The sequence below is a fragment of the Scophthalmus maximus genome, chromosome 1 (assembly GCF_022379125.1).
Source record: "Scophthalmus maximus strain ysfricsl-2021 chromosome 1, ASM2237912v1, whole genome shotgun sequence".
Classification (NCBI taxonomy): domain Eukaryota; kingdom Metazoa; phylum Chordata; class Actinopteri; order Pleuronectiformes; family Scophthalmidae; genus Scophthalmus; species Scophthalmus maximus.
In genome coordinates this window covers 2,429,207-2,446,359 of record NC_061515.1, presented here as the reverse complement: position 1 = coordinate 2,446,359, position 17,153 = coordinate 2,429,207, and the positions used below count along the sequence as shown (strand labels likewise).

General features: G+C 47.5%; 1 protein-coding gene across 8 annotated transcripts in view; it reads right to left on the bottom strand.

Annotated features, from left to right (window-relative positions):
• LOC118302540 (NIPA-like protein 2) overlaps positions 1–17,153 on the bottom strand; it is a 36,358-nt gene that overhangs the window by 5,699 nt on the left and 13,506 nt on the right. For 3 of the 8 annotated variants that reach the window (XM_047331869.1, XM_047331849.1, XM_047331866.1), the window contains exons 3-4: positions 5,234–5,302; positions 242–301 (exon numbers count right to left, since the gene is read on the bottom strand). In XM_047331869.1, coding sequence (XP_047187825.1) covers positions 242–301; positions 5,234–5,302 — 129 coding nt within the window. Of the gene's footprint in view, positions 1–241; positions 302–1,828; positions 1,913–4,177; positions 4,347–5,233; positions 5,303–11,045; positions 11,359–17,153 lie in introns of those variants that run through there. The other 5 variants (XM_047331851.1, XM_047331856.1, XM_047331850.1 and 2 more) reach the window with 4 other exon arrangements.

Here is a 17,153-nt window from a genome sequence, read left to right as displayed (position 1 = left end):
TATGGCAAACAATAGCTTTTCATGAAACAAGATAATGAGATGTACAGCCCAGTGAAATTAGGACTTTTCTCAACCAAATTGAAATACGTTTCCTCCGTCACATGAGTTTTGTTTTCACACCTGAGATCATCCGGGAGGTCGGTTGGATTCACACCTAAACTGAAGATGTAACTTCACGAGTCGGAGCAGCGACGTCTGAACTGAAGACACGCCAACGTCTCAGGACCGAGTGTTTGCTTACCAACGATGTCGGAGGCCCGAACCGTCTCCTTGAGGAAAACCACCGATATGATAGCACTGGCTGGGAGGAAAAAAAACATATTCCTGTTAATGTCACTGCCAATCAAAGCATGCAGAATATAATGTGAACTCTAACGCAATTATATCTCCATCCCGTGTATTAAAAGACAGTCTCAACACAACATCATTTGAATTGCAGAATCAAAGCAATCAATGCTTATTTCCTGATGACTAAAGATTCATGTTCAACTGTTGTTGTTTGTTTTTCTAGCCTCATATTCCGGACTGACTGGTTGTTTTAATGCAAAGTTCAGTGAAATCATGTCTGACACTTGACTGACCACTGATCAAAATAACGGTGTTGCAGACAGACTACATGTACTACTGTCACTACTGCTTACATGTACACTCTAATTGGATGAGGAGTAATCAGATTTACAGTACCAGGCAGAAGAATGCAATATTAATTGTATGTACTCACAATGATACTATACATGTATATGTATCCACATAAATTGATATGCGTACATCGAATACACACGCATCGCTCGACATGCTAACACCGATCAGCCCAGTAAAACCTGTCAGCCAGTTTAGACGGATGAACCTCATTAGGGACTTCATAATGCCGGCATTCAAATTACGACAAAATGCTATTTTTCCACGCCTGCATTTTTCATGAACGCATTCGTCAATATCACTGTCAAAACAACTGCGGCGCTGCGAAGCAATCAGCCTCACGCGAGCTGAGCTCCAGATTAGTCTTCTTAATGTTTCCCCGGGACACGCTGCCGAGCCGAGGGAGGTGAACGATCAGACAGACATTTTGGCGATGGATGGATGGACGGATGGACGGATGGACGGATGGATGGATGGACGGATGGATGGATGGATGAAGGAAGGATGGACAGATGGATGATGGATGGATGGACGGATGGATGATGGATGGATGATGGATGATGGATGGATGGATGGCGTCACACAGACATGCGGATGAGCAGGCCAACACAGATGGATGGACACACGAGCGGACTAACTGCAAACCACAAGACAAACAAGCAGAGGACGGACTGACATGGAAACTGATCTGAACGTGACGGCAGATTCTCGGGATGTTTAAACGCCGACTGCACAGGCTCATAAAGTCGAGCCGTGAAAAGCTCGACTGTAAACAATTATGCTCGAGGCTTGTGAGTGTATACGACATGATGCTGAGGGGAGTGTCGTCCAGAGGACACACGATGCCGCGGGGACTCTCGTTGGTACTGCGATGGATACAAGTGGAAGTCGAATATTTCTATTCTGCGAGAGCATGTTCACGCACAAGCACACGCACACGCACACACACACATTTAGAACTACATCTTCGCCTCTGGGACCGGCTGGATTCAACAAGTAACCATAGCAACTCCACACAAAGTGATATTCACCCGGCTTGACATAAAAATGAGAGACGTGCCGACAGAAACCTCTGGGGTACACCGTTCTGTCAGTGGCCCCGAGTGTTTATGGAGGTGTGTGTGTGTGTGTGTGTGTGTGTGTGTGTGCGTGTGCGTGCGTGTGCATCACATCAGTGCTGCCCCGCTACCTGCTCCTTCTCAGATGTGCGATGGTAATGGGAACGCTGCCCGAGTCACACACTCCGCCCCGTGAACAGACAGAGAATAGCAGGCTGTCATCCCCCGAAAAAAGAAAGAAAAGTATGAACCATTACCACCGTGAACATATTCTATGTTCAGTGTCACGAATGACAAAATGTAGTGACTTAAGACGGCGTTCGAAAACAATGAATGAATATTGTTGTATAGATGCTGTGCAGGAGTGTTACCAAACTCAAATCAACCACCATGATAGAACTTCTTTTTATCCATGAATTTCCAACATAACTTTTGCAATTAAAACCAAACATCTATTGGAAATGGTAAAAAAAAAACAGACACCATCCCAGTGTCAGTACAATATGTCTTATTTGACATATATCCAGCGGCACAGTGCCACAGGTCTGACATGTGTTGTGCTAGTGGAGTGTATGAATCTTCTTTCTGTGCGCCCCCCCCCTTCCTCTTTTGCACGCGATGACATGGTTTCTAATGGGAAGAGACTGATGCTCTGCAACATACCACAGCATCTGGGATGATGCTGTCACTCCTGATGGAGACCGATGGGCCCCGTGGACGGGGCACAGAGGTAATTGCTCCCCGCGGAGCGTCGGAGTGCCAGTGTGACATGCGGGGGACGGACGGCAGCATCCTGCCCCCTCCCCTCCTCTGCATCGCTCCCTGTTGTCTTATTTCACTCATATTCCCTTATGCCCGTCTCCTCCTCCTCCTCCTCCTCTTGCCTCCTTCCTCTCACCTCACCCTCTTGTGCTCGCAGCATCCAACCTCCTCTCTCCTCTTCCCCTCCAACCCGACTCTTGTTTATGCATCCCAGGCCTCCTGCCGCCTGCCCACCCGCCTGCACGCAGCTCTTAGACCCTCGGTCTTTACACACCACTACAGTAATGCATTTGTGTACAAACGTGTTTTCTGATTTTGTGTATTTGTGCAGGAGGACAGAGCGCGTCGTGGCTGCAGTCGTCTTTCCTCTGCATTACCTTCCTTGCACCTCTTCGTCTCTGGCCTCATTAACTCCTCAAGACTCTCCTCCGACACACATTTGAGCTGAATGTTATTCACGCATTGCTCTCGCAGTCCCTTGTGTTTTTGGTTTTTTTACGAGGATAATAACGACAGTAAAATGGAAATGAGCACCGTACTTGTGAATACCCGCGTGTGGCTTTCACGAGAGCCATTATGACGGCGGCTTTAAACACACTATAACGCAGCGGCGGAGAGTTCACTGCTCTCCACAGAACCATGTGTCGAAGTCCCGTTATTATGAGAGAAAAAAATGCATTTAGGTCAAAGTAATTGCTACAACATGCAAAAGTACAATGCGCAAGATTTTGTGATTTGCTTCATTCGGACCACTTACGAGACGTGACTACGGGAAAATCGTTTGAAGGCGTCCGGGTAACAGCTGTCATTAATATCCATGACTCACCACCGCCGCCACCTCTAGCGTAAGTGAGCGATGGGCGGCGGGAGGTGAGACGAGAACCTCTTCAATATTTAACCTGCGTTGAGGAGTGTTTGCACTGAGCAGCTGCCAGACGGGGCAACCGGGTCAGGCTTCGTTTTGACTGGCTGATGAATCCGTCTCAGCTGTTGTACACATTGACAATGTCACGAGTGTTTGGACTTCCTGAGTCAACGATGAAATTTGACGAGCAGAAACACGCGCACATGAATCTTCTGGGCCCCCCCCCCCAAAAAAATACTACGAGCACCGAGGCCGAACCCTGCTGTGATCTCAGTTGTTAAATCAGTTGCATCACTTGGGTTGGTGACGATGCATAGTGACCCTCTCAATCCCCCCCCCCCCGGGCACATACTGTATATGTGTTTGCTTAGATCTTATATGAGGTTCTTTCAATATCGACATGAACCAACTTGCACTAAAGCTAACACTTGGAACAGTAACATCCATTATTTTATTTCAAAATAAATATGTGCCGCAGCTCGAGAAGAACAAAAACATGTAACCGTCCAAACTCCACACTTTTGTGTTTTTCATGAATTCTGTCCTAGTTTCAGGTTATTATACACTCATGAAAACAAACATTTAGGAGTAACCATATCTTTCTGTCATTTCCTGAGACGGTTTGGAAATTTTAGAAAAACATATAGTACATTAACCTTCTAGCTCCTATTCTGCAATCCTGTCAGCTTGTTCAGTTCCCCATGTACACAACTGGCATGAAAAGGCCTATTTATGACAGGATCAGAAGAAAAGGAGCACGACTCCGCCGCCTGCCGTTCCCACAGGAAACGAACCTTTCATCCTGCCTTCATGCAGGGATAATGTATGAGGGCGGGGGGGGGGTAGCACTCACCTATGACAGACACGCAGCCCAGTGGGGCGATGAGCGACGCCGGGGCAAAGCCGTAGGCAGCAAAGTTCCCCAATTCGCCGACGCCCATGAGAACCACCCCGCACCACCACACCGGGGACGTGTAGTAGGGCTCGGAGCCGCGCTGCACCTGACGCACGTGGGCATATTTCTGTCAGGGAGAGAGGGAACGAGAGCCGGAGGCATCACTCCGCTTCCAGTGACCCCGAGAGCTGCGCACGACAGACTCGAACATAAACCACACAGATATGAATGTGACTTATATAGAAAAAGAAAGCGAAAGAGATAATATCGCACTACAGTGGCGCTCGCACACCGTAACACCCTCTGCTGAGGAGCTGTTCATCTCAGAAGAGCCATGACAGCAATTAGGCGAGTCAATGGGGTGGGGAGGCTGTGCGAGGCAGACTGTCGACCTATACTTAATAATCATTAGCAGTTCTATCTCTTGATAATGAACGGCAGCTTTTTTGCAGCACTCTCAGTGGAGGCCGTCCCTGCCTCTGAAACTGTCGCACACACTCCGCTGACACTAAATCAGAAATCACACAGTCATTTAGTGACAGACGTTATTTTTGGTGTTTTGGTGAATCAGTGAATCTTGCAGCAAAAACTAAAAAAAGAAAACAATAATTTTAGACCTTTCAAACTGCTGAAAGCTAAAGAGCGTGTGCTCGTGGTTAATTCATTGAATATATTCTCTAAATGACTTGGATGGATCATTTGAATATGTAAGTGGACAAATTGTACTGTCTGACATTTTTCTGAAAACACCCACTTCCATTAGCGTTAATTTGAACAGGCTTTATTAGGATGGAACGCAGACACGTTCCCGCCGCGTGCTGTGCAATGACTGCTCTGAGTGTGTACGCGGAGCATGTACAGTCACTGAAGTCATCGTGATGGATGCATACGGAGTTTGCTGAAGCGAGAACCATCTGTCAGGAGGGAGGCAGCGGAGCAGCAATCGGAAAAATGAGCCTTTGCAGGCGTCGGGTTGCCCGCTGTGTGCAGCTGGATCATTCCGGCACTTCGTACCTGTATGTTGAGCGAAATGCTGATGAGGACATTCCCACATATGGAGACGATGATTCCCAGGAGGTAGGCCTGTCGAACAAACACACAGTGGACAGAGAGAAGATAAGAAGATGCTCCACTTGTCACGCAACATTATAAACACCCCCATAATACACCCCGCAGGGCTTCTCCCCCCGGCTGTCTGGTCCATGATAACCACTGACAGAAGTGTTCCATTATAGCTCTGTTCAAAGGTGTGTGTGTGTGTGTGTGTGTGTGTGTGTGTGTGTGTGTGTGTGTGTGTGTGTGTGTGTGTAGCCTATGCGAACAGAAGGTACATATAATATATAAAACACTCACATGCAGTGAATAGCAACAGACAGATATTTAACACACACATATGCATAAACACAAACACTCCTATTCTTGAATCACTCACGATAAACGACACCACACAAGATTCTGGATGCAGGTTGGTTCACGCCCTCAACACACACACACACACACACACACACACACACACACACACACACACACACACACACACACACACACACACACACACACACACACACACACACACACACACACACACACACACACACACACACACACACACACACACACACACACACACACACACACACACACACACACACACCGCAGGCGAGGTTTTGCTAACAGAACTGGGGCGATGTGGCCGTGCGTTGTTGGTAAGACTGGAGTGTCTTGGTAGCAGATTAAAGCGAGACTGAGCGTCTGTAGTAGCTGTACAGACTGTAAGAAGGAGCAGCTGGATGGTAACATCTGCATGCTGACATGCTCACTGTGTCAAGACTGTTGCCAACATTACAACACTTCAAGTCCAACTGAGGCTGATGGGAGCATCATTATCTTTTGCAGCTATTTGGCCATAAATTACATTAATCAACAAATTACATTTTCTTATTTGAAACAGGATCCTTTCCCCTGCTGCATGGTAAGATAAAGAGATCCCTGCGGAGTCACCGGGACTTCCGTCCAGTAGCTGTTCAGACATTTCAGGAGAGATGCAGAACAGCTGACAGATGAATCGACTTGTAATTCGACTACTAAATTAATCTGCAACAATTTTGATAATCGATTAATCGCCTCAAGTAGTTTCTATGGGGAAAAAGGTTTAAATTCTCTGATTTCAGCATCTTCAATGTGAATATCTTCACCATCACCATTTGATGAACCAAACAACTAATCAATTAATCGAAAAAATAATCGCCATGATTAATCAATAATGAAAATAATCGATAGTTGCAGTCCCACATTTCAGTCTGGATTACAGTGCAGGTCCTAGAGCCAAGCCACTGGCATCACTCAAACGTATGTACAGTATGTAAAGCCCTTGACAAATGTTGTCCCCCAAAAAACACCTCTCATCCGAAGACTCTTGTTGTCCACTTTCTTTAAAGACATCGTCACGGGGTCGTTCTAATACCAGGAAAAGATAAGACGCACATCTTATTTTGCAGCCGACTCTCAGCATGGAATTCATAATTGGCGTTCAACTGCTGCAAGGGGAAACGAGAGCCATTACACTATAAGTGTTTCAAGGAACACACAGGACCGCTTCCCTCCATACGCTTGGAAAATTATTGCCAAGAGGAAATTTAATTTTAGGTCATAAACATACCAGCGTGTGGCTGCGGGCGGTTACGTCTTTACAGAGAAATGAAGGTGCACAGAGGGGGGAGGGGGATGTGAATGATGAAAAAACCTAAAAAAAGGAAACTCAATCACTGGGAAAAACAACAAGTAACTTCAGCCGAGCTCATCGCAGTGTTTATCCCCTGGAGTGGAGTTATAAGAGAGGCCGAGAGAGATACTCTGTTACAACTGTTGACGCTGAGACGGCACGGCACCGTGATCACATGAGACCAGGATGAACGGAGCGGGAATCAATTCCTCCAAGTCTCCAAACACAACAGCTGATGAGTAAAAAACACTTCTCCTTATTGCGTATAACACAACTCATCATCCGGTCCGATGAAGAATCCAAGCCAAGTGGATTCATGGGCAATTAAAAAAAATTCCAAAATGGCAGCCGACAGTCTCGTCCCCCTCCCGTCCTGCATCACAGTCCACCTCCGTCTTCATCCACCTTGAGTCTGATGAGTCCGCTGACCTTGTGATGTGCCCCGCACTACAGCAGGGAGGACGCTGTGTGTGTGTGTGTGTGTGTGTGTGTGTGTGTGTGTGTGTGTGGACGTAAGTGATGATTGCAGTCGGGGGTAGGCAGGGATTAGGAGGAGGTGGGCAGCAGTCTGGCGGCTTGATGATGAAATTCCTTGGGGACTGATATTGCATCAAGGTAAAAAAAATAAAAAAATAAAGTGTGGGTGTGCGATGATGGACTCCATCCTCATACGCTGCGGCAGCAGGCAGACAGACAGAGCGTGCGGTGGGCCCCCGCCTAGAAGAGAGGACAGACGGGCGTCATCCTTCAGGCCGGCTGCGGCCCGTCCTCTAAAAAGACCAAGATCAATAACCTCGTCGAGCTTTACAGGACAAGAGTGCAAGTGGCCCGCTGCTCACGGGGAGGCTGCTGGGGTGGGGTGGGGGGGGGGGGGGGGGGGGGGGGAGGACACACGCTCGCCGGCAAGTAAATTCAATCCTGATCTCATGTAATCCATTACTTCTCTTTTTGGTTTGTGTGTTGTCTCTGTGTCGGTGAGGAGAGAGGGACCAAGAGCACTTTGAATGCAGGCGGGAGTCAAGCGGCTGGAGATGAATCCACTCAAGAGAGCGAGAGAGAAAGGGAGCAGGGGAGGGAGAGAGAGATAAAGAGGGAGTTTTCCTGTGACAGGAAGAGCAAACAAAGCAGTGGGAGTGCCTCTGGTTCGTCAGCTCACTTGGCAAATATCAGACACTTGCGCCCGCGGGAGCAAAGAGACGTCACCACACCGGGCCCCTCGCCTCCCACTGCACCTACGTCCCTGCTACGAAACCTCGCGTTACGGGGACGGGTCGTCCTGAGCGGCCGTAAGACGCCTCGCGCTACGTCGACGCCAAATCAGCTCGAGTTGCATTCATGTGCTGCGCGGTCGCGGATCAGAGTCGCGAGCTAAATGCGACCCGTCTTAGTTGTTGTCCTTTTATTCAAGTTGAGACATTCAGGTTACAGTGTAGATGTTTTGATCTCTCTCAGTCCCTGCCGTGGACTGTATGTACACTCCACGAGAAGTGTGTCCTTCACCCTTGGACAACAGAAATACTGAATGGAAACTGATTATCGCCTCTTTACAATCATTCCTCTTCTTCTTTGTGTGTTCTCAATGGGAGTAAGCTTCAGCAAATGCTCCATTGACATTGTTAAAGTCAATAAGAAATTGCCACCGTGTGTTTTTTAATACCCTTTGACTTTGAAGCCAAGTATATTTTACTGATAATCCCTGTTTACTTTTTATCTGCAGGAGGATTTTCAAATTGCAGTGTCACTCGAGCTACTAGAAGTTTAAGATCTGCTTCTTCCACCACTTTACATCGCCTGTATCTGTGTCCGACTGCACAGTTGTTTCGGGACGAGCTCTTCCTGTGACGCTCTCGCAGTCGGAGTCTGCAGAAGAAAAAACGAATATAATCCAGATTTAATTGAGCTTTTTCAAAAATGCAATTCCATTTTTGCTACAAAGGAGAGACAGCAACGGCCTGACAGCTGACCTGACACAGTGACGCGGACTCCTAATGGCTCGGCTGCTTTGGTTTTTCAATGCCGTGGAGAATTTGCGGAGATGATTGGATTCTTCAAACCTGACACCTGACAGCTGATCGTGAGGGAACATTAGGGTTCTTTTACTCAGCATTTAAAAGTCACGACGACACGAACCCCTTTGAATTGTCAGTGTCGACAAAACGCACATTCGTCGCCAGGGCGCGACCGACGTTCAAGGCACACGTAAAACTCTACACACACAAAACACCAAACCTTAAGCCCGCCTGCAAAGCGAGACTGACAAGGCTGATCCTCCTCCTCCTCCTCACTGTAGGACACACCGACCACCAGACAGACAGACAGACAGACAGACAGACAGACAGACAGACAGACAGACACCGTGGCCCTTTGTGTCCACTGACAATGGGGATCTGTCCCTCCCCGGGACGGGCTGATCTCTGCACTTTCTGTGTAGCGGGTGGTGGGTACAGGAGACCCAGGGCCGCGAGGAGCGGTACAGTATATACTCTCAGTGATCCCGGAGGATATACTCTGCTATTCGTAAAGTCTCACAACTTAGCGAGGCTGAGAAGAGGACAGGAAATAGTATCATTAATATGAAAATGATTTATTGCCTTGGGAGCAAGACTGTACTTAGCAAATGATATGGCCAAATGCCCATAAAAATTTTCATATACTATATCTTGTATACAAGACGTTCATTTTGGCCTGATAGAAGATAGTATTTGCTTTTCGTCGAGTGGGGAGCATGAATTTCCCCAACAAGTCCAACATATATGACAAACTGTCGTCCACTCCAATGGGAAACTGGTCAGTAACTGTGGAAAACAATTACCCTCGAAGTGATCGGCCAACATAATCTCTCTCCGGCCCCTCTTCTATCAGGGAAAATAAAAGATGAAACATTAACCGAGGTTAGTAATATGGCCAATTTTTTCGTAAGTATTTCAGCTCAACACTTATTTTGAGCCGCGCGGCCTCGCCCACCTCCTTCACCTCCTTCAGCTCTTTTGGAAAAGAGCAAATTCTGCACAGATATAAACAGTGTGCTGCAAAACTATTCAAGGAGGCTATTGAGTCATTCCAAGTTTTGATATTTTCCTTCACGGGCCACATATTAACTCAATAAGCTCTGTAATGCGACCGGTTGGTCCCGCTTCTCATTGGCCGTGGTGATGATGATGCCGCCTGTTCATCCAAAACAACAATCCTCATCTTTGCCAGTGCCACTCATGTCTTGCTACGACGAACTCGGCCAGAGAGACAGACAGATATTGTCCGCTGGATGTCGGGACGTCCTCCGAGATGGTGGGACGCTTTGGACACAAGGGGGGGGAGCGGGGACCAATCAGCTGTTCCGGACTCTTACAGTAGGTCTATTCTCTCACCCAGCCCACCCATGAGCCATTACTCATTACTCACGCTTCTCATCCCTCCTCTGTCGTGTGTGTGTGTGTGTGTGTGTGTGTGTGTGTGTGTGTGTGTGTGTGTGTGTGTGTGTGTGTGTGTGTGTGTGTATGCTGGTAGTGTCACTCAGACAAAACATGGCAGAAAAAGAGAAAAACGTTTACAGGGGAAGATGAGCATGAGGAGAATGTGTCTGCGTAATAGTGGGAGGGCAGAGGAGTGACACACACACACACACACACACACACACATACACACACGAATACATACACACACACACACACACACACAGTCTGCACACTCAACTTGATGCACAGACTCAAAGTCAAAAATAGAATAACTAAAAGACCTTGCGACTCAGTGATTTGGCCACATGCGCCTTCGGAAGATAACAGTTGTGACAGGTGCCAACAGCGGTAGATCTCTGAGATGTCAGGCTGAGTGCTCATCAGCCTAAGAGCTTCAGAGGCTGAGGTCAAACCACATTCTGGATTCCTCGGGATAAATTTTAGAGACTAACTTCATGTCGTCTCGGGCATTAGCGCGCGTAACGTCCGGCTCCAAAATGAAGTTCAGGAAGAGAGAAGTTCCTGAAAGTTTAGAGGGGGGGGGGGGCAGACATGCAAACTCCTGCTTGTTTTCATTTGGACATTTCAGTATGTTGTGGCTGTTTGAACCGAACACACGAGGATCCGATCCGAAACGCTTGCGCAGACTTACCTGGAGCGGGTTCTCCAGGATCTCTCCCTGGTGCGCGGAGGTCATCCGAGGAGAACTGGAATTCGCCATGTTCTTTCCTTGTCGCGCGAAAAGGGAAATGGCAACACTTCTCTTCTAGGTGATCACAAAGGTCCCACTCTCTTCACATCTTCGTCGCCCTGCACGACGCCACGTCCCCGTCGCCTCGGTGGAAACTCAAGAGGGAGAGAGAAGAGTTCCTCATCCTCGTCCCTGCCGAGCGAGGTGGCTGTGACGACTTCACATGCACTCGGGAAAATTGACCTTCAGTTGGCGGAGTTGGATGTGCGACATTACGAGGGGACATTGAAGGGGTCATTGGAGAGGGCAGGTCAGGTGCCATTACGTTGCGCGCGTAAAAAAGCGCAAACATAAACTTTTGGCGCTTTTTTAGAAAGTGACCGAGATTAGATTGGTGTGTTTGGTGTGTGTGTGTGTGTGTGTGTGTGTCCAAGATCATGCTTGAGGAAGTAAATCATATTATAAAATAGTATTCATAAATTATTTTTAATAAAAATGAATCTACTGATGGTGAAATAATCTCAGTGAGATTATTTCACCATCAATAGATTAATTAACCTCCGATTCCTAAATCCAGTGTGAGATTACTCACACTGGATTTAGGTATCGGTGGTTCCACATTCTGTGAAGCGTGTGTGTAACAAGTTGCCCCCTGCTGGGCACATTCAGGATGGCACAGTAATCTGGGTGATAATCTCCCAGGGCGCTGGTGGACAACACATCCGATTCAAAGGAGTCACGTGACGACGTCCCACTTGTTGGACTGGTGCTCGTCTGCAGACAACAGGTGTTTCATATGAATATGAATAAGGGAATCTCCATCGCCTCCGCATCGCCGCTTTTTCAAAAAAGACTCGCGAGCAGCTGAGGGGGAGATGATGGGGATAAAATGGGTCATTGTAACAAGTGATGCCAAACAAGGGGCGGCCACATCAGGAGGACGGTGTCTGATCTCCTGTCAGAATGGGTCCAGCTGTGGGTATACGTCCCCCGGTCAAAGGGAGGAAGTGAGGCGCATTGCTGCGCTGGCCTTTATTGTGGGGATTTCACTGATCCAGCTTGTCTTTGTGTGAATAGATGAATGCTTGTCTGTTTGTTCTGTGGCGCTCAACAAAGAACAAAACCATGTCGGGCAGACGGGGCTGCCGCTTTCTTTCAAATGTAAATATCACATAGAAATGGGAATATTCAATATTTCCTGACTCGCATACACCCAACAGTCACATATATTGATACGAGGGCCATACACCATATTATTACCTTTCAAGACAGTCTTCAGACTGTAAACACACAGTGAATTGAGTGAGTGGGGTCTGAAACGTGTGAGAGCACTCTTTGTGTCACTTTGGTTTCATTTTGTGTCTATTTGTGAATATTTAAATATTTAAATGATACATAAACTCAATATTTAAACTTAAAAGATGTCACAAAACAGTCACTTTTAGACACGGGCGTAGAACTGGGGGGGGGGGGTTTAAGCCTGGAATTATAAGTTTTTTTAGTGTAAGTTATAAGTGTCTTAACATAAATAAAAAATTGGCTGAATACTAATAGACTGAACTATGTATTTCAAAAAACACTGGAGGTTACAGATGTTCCGTTAGTGAACCCCTCCCCCTCTCACTCGCTGGCCAGTCACATTCCAGACAGGTGGGCCTGCGGCGCCCATACGCCCGGGATATGTACCGTACGTGTACCGGTTTCAACGACAGAGACGGTGACCAGGGAGGTCGGCAGTGACAGATGTCCTCTCGTCCTCCGGGGATGAGGACGGTCAGTCATGGCACAGTTAACAGCAGCCGGTGAATATATGAAGGACACGTTGGTCCAGCCGACAAAAAACACCACATGAAGCTGAAGCACAGAAACAAACTGCAGGTAGCCACACAGTGCCGTCCTTGTGTGGGCAGACCTAGCACGAGGTTGTGTTGCTCCAGTTACTGTCAGGGAGCTTGTCTTTGCTGTATTTAGGTCACCGCTACCGTTACGTACTATCGCCTGACACCGGAGCCAATTAGTGCTCATCGTGTGGGGACTGCAGCCACATTCAGTAATTTGTTAATATGTCATGTGTATAAATTGCTGGCTCTGAAACTCCCAGAGCTGGAAGCAGTCAGTTTGCATTCACGCACGCGTCTCGGGCGTCGTCCTGAGACAGCCTCTGCCACAATAATCACGACCCGTTGGAAGTGACTGCTGTGGTGTGAGGGGGAAGAGTGGATGGCTAAAAAAAGCTTTTTCCTTTTTTCTTTTTCGACAAATCTCTCAGGAGAGCGCCGGTTCATCCGTCGTCGCTGGCAGGCCTTTTTTCGGAGAGCGCTTTGACTGACGGCTTGGACGGCCGGGGCTGTTTATGGAATCCCTCAGCAGATGCTTCGGCTGACACCCCGACGCTTGAACCTCGACCTCTGAGGAGCAACAGTGTGTTGGAGCATCGGAAGCATAGGAAACGTGAGATGAGAAAAACAGGGAGGAGGGGAAAAAAGAGTGGACGTAAAGCGTCGGGAGAGACACATAAAGATAGCAAAGGGAGTGGGAAAGAAGGAGAGTTATGAAGGCAGCCGAGCAAAAGATAGGGAGCAGCAGATTTAGTCGACACAAAAAAAACTCCCACGCACTCTCCGTTGAGCCTGCACCTCAGGCTTTGAAGGAGAGAGGAGACAGAGAGAGAGATCCACAGCATCATCTGACTCTCTCCCCTGTCTCTTCTGTGTCTTCTAAGTCTTCATCTCCTTCTTCCTCCGTCTCTCTCTGCCATTGTCAGTCACTCGTTAAGAGTCATAACTCTGACGGGTCGTCACTTCTCCGTCCATGAGCGGATGATCATGGAATAGGAGTTTTGAAAAATGAAGACGCCACTGACTGTTGGAATCATCAAAACCTGCGGCAATTAATTATTCCCCGAAGAGCTGAGAGCAGTTTCTCTTTGTGAAACCTTCGCGGCAACTTCCATATCGACCTGCAAGTTCCCCTGGAAATCAACGTCCCAGAAATACATGGAACTAAATCATACCATCAATATAAAAACTACCGTTCATTACTTATCATTTGATATGAAATTCATTTGTGGGCAAAGGCAGTAGTTTTTTTTCCTTCCGATTCAAGGCCAGAAATGGAAATTCGAGCCAGAAATCATTTTTAATACGGAGGACGTTTTATTGCCTCTATCTAATGTGCAGCGGCCGCGGCTGCTAGACAACAATAAAGCTGTCTATTATTTTATGATCAAATTTATGCCGAGGTTCCGCTGAAGTCTCCATCAAAAGACGTGAGATGTGACTGAAAGCCTTTCAGGAGGGTGCAGACTTTAAATGGGGGCGATTCAAAACGCAGGAGGAGCCACAAAGATCCTCATTACACATTTTGCTGTGGCTTTAGTTGCTGAATGAACGTCAGTGAAGTAGAAAAAGGTGAGAGTCACACACTTGAGAGTGTGTGTATATATTATACTACTTAATGCTTCTGCTTTTTTTTTTCATTGGGCAACTTTATTGTCACTTTCAATATTTATTTATGTAGTATAGAAAACATGATGATCTGCGAGGTTTTGTTAAAGATTCAATTCTTTAGTTCTCAAAGAGACATTTCCACCGTGAACGTTCTCATGGTGGTTTCAATTTCATAAACTTCCCAAAATGAATCCGAGAAGCCAATTGCGAGGTGAAATTATCAAATGTTCTAGAGAATAAACAACAAATATTTGAGAAGAGCCCCCAAAATGTGGGCATGAACAAAAGAGTTCATTCATGAAGAAAAGTTAATCATCTCTCACAACTCGGATGTGTCCATTGGAGTGGACCTGACTGGACCAGTAAAATGCAACTTGGGCAGATGCGTTAAAAAACAATAATGTCAAATATCATGATACATCAGCAGCTTCTTACCCTCTGCCTCATCAACAAGGTCATAGACCCCCTCTGACCCTTCTCTTTCACTTACAGTGCTTCGTTTTTGCTCCCATATTTTTCTATTTCCTCTTCGTTATGCACCAGTCACCAAAGCAAATCCCTTGCACACGAGAACGTACTTGGCAATAAACAAATTTCTGATTCCGGAGCATTTTCTTTACATTTGTACCGGAGAGCAACGGGCCTGCCATCAATGAGAAAAGCCGATCTAAGGAGACTTGTGCGGGGAAAAAACTAAGCTATGAGAAATCGTCCCTCCTCCACAAAGCAGCGCATTAAACTCAATCATGTGGGAGAAGAATGAATCAAACGCTAGGCGGGTTCGGTGGAAGAGCAGAAAGTGAATAATCGGCAGATGACAGTCTGGTTAGCACCGATACTTCACAACACACCACCTCAGTAATCCCCAACAAAGTCCTGACGGCATTCGCTGTTACAAACACAGAGCCTCTTCACCGACGCTACGGAAATCTGTGTGTGTGTGTGTGTGTGTCGTCAGGGACACCATCCATGACTGATGGAGCTCGCAGAATGAGAAGACACCCATTAATTCACCCAAATCAGATACCCTGCGCAGAAAATAAGCATTTCTCAGCAGGGAAGGGATAAAACCCCCGACTGTCACATGATCCTAAGAGCCGTGGCATCTGAACACCACTCCAAAATGTGCCATACAGCACGGACATGTTGTTGCCCACATGGGATTACATGGCACTGCTGCTACACAGTGAGAGGAAGTATGACACAATGATACAGCAACCACAGCGAGCAGAGGCTCTCAGTATAGGACCCTGCTGGGTGAGGATAACGGGCGACTAAATGGGATTATGAGTGTAGCAACAACATTCCCACACAGCCACAGATTGATCTCGCATTAATAGGGAGAGAATGTAATTTCACGATATGGCAATCAGCGGTTTGTCTGTGCATTTTCCAAGGCTCTCGCTAAGCTTCCCGAATCCCACGAATCCGCCCGGGGCTGTCGAGAATCCGTAGAGGCGTGCGAGACGATCTATAATCACACTGACGAGCACCTGAAGAGGGGAATTTAAGCCCTATGACAAAGAGGATATGGTGAGTACAGTTCCAAAGACTTGGAACAGTCTTTGGAACTGTCCGGACAGGTCGCCGGCCTATCGCAGGGCCACATACAGAGACGGACAACGGTTCACTCTCACGTTCACACCTACGGTCACTTTAGAGTCTCCAATGAACCTGACCCCATTCTGCATGTCTCTGGACTGTGGGAGGAAGCCGGAGGAACCCGGAGAGAACCCACGCACACACGGGGAGAACATGCAAACTGCACACAGCAAGGCCCTGGTTGGTAGGCGCCACCGCGCAGCCCGACAACTAAGCGTGTTGATCTATCAATGTGCCGGCTGCCTGGGAGTGAACAGTGCTGTCTGGAGCCCATGCAAACATAAGTATAAAGATTTTGCTTCCACATGATTTTTTAAAAAATGCAGCCAAAGCCCGTCGTCTAGACGGCCGGTGAACGGCATTAGTGAGTGCGGAGACTGAAATGATCACAGCGGTAGACAGCCTGAGGGGGCAATAACTGCTATCAAAACCTTCACTTTAAATCTTTCCACTCGATTGTGTGAAGCGGCACCGCAGAAAACTCCACCGTGAGTGTTTAACGGCGTGCGATGGATGTGAAAAACAGGCCGCGTGTGTAGTTTTCAAATGCTCAAACGGCCTAAATAAGAATACACTCATGTTTTTCCGCCCAGCGCGTCGAGGTCAATTCTTGATGTGATGGACAATGTATCTGCGTCGTAGTGGTTTGCCTGCCGACCAGGAGCTCGCTGCTGGCTTCACTAACAACACACACACACAGGCCTTGAGAGAGTTCCTTCAGGGGCAGCTGTTGTCTGCACCTTCATCCGCCCCACAGGGACCCAACGTGAAGCAAAACCTGCGGCACTTCATCAGTGGGAGCAGCCGCTTTAGCAGTGTCTTCATGTTCTGCCACTCAAGCGATAAAGGTCGCAGGTGGTGGAGATGGTCAATGTTGATAGCTCATACTCTCTCTTGTTCAATCTGTAGCGAGGACTAGTGAACAACACCGAGGAGACACTGGGTTGAATGTCACGGGCTAATTCTATTGATCCAATGCTGCGTGCGGGAGTGAACGTGTTTGATCAATGACCTTAGA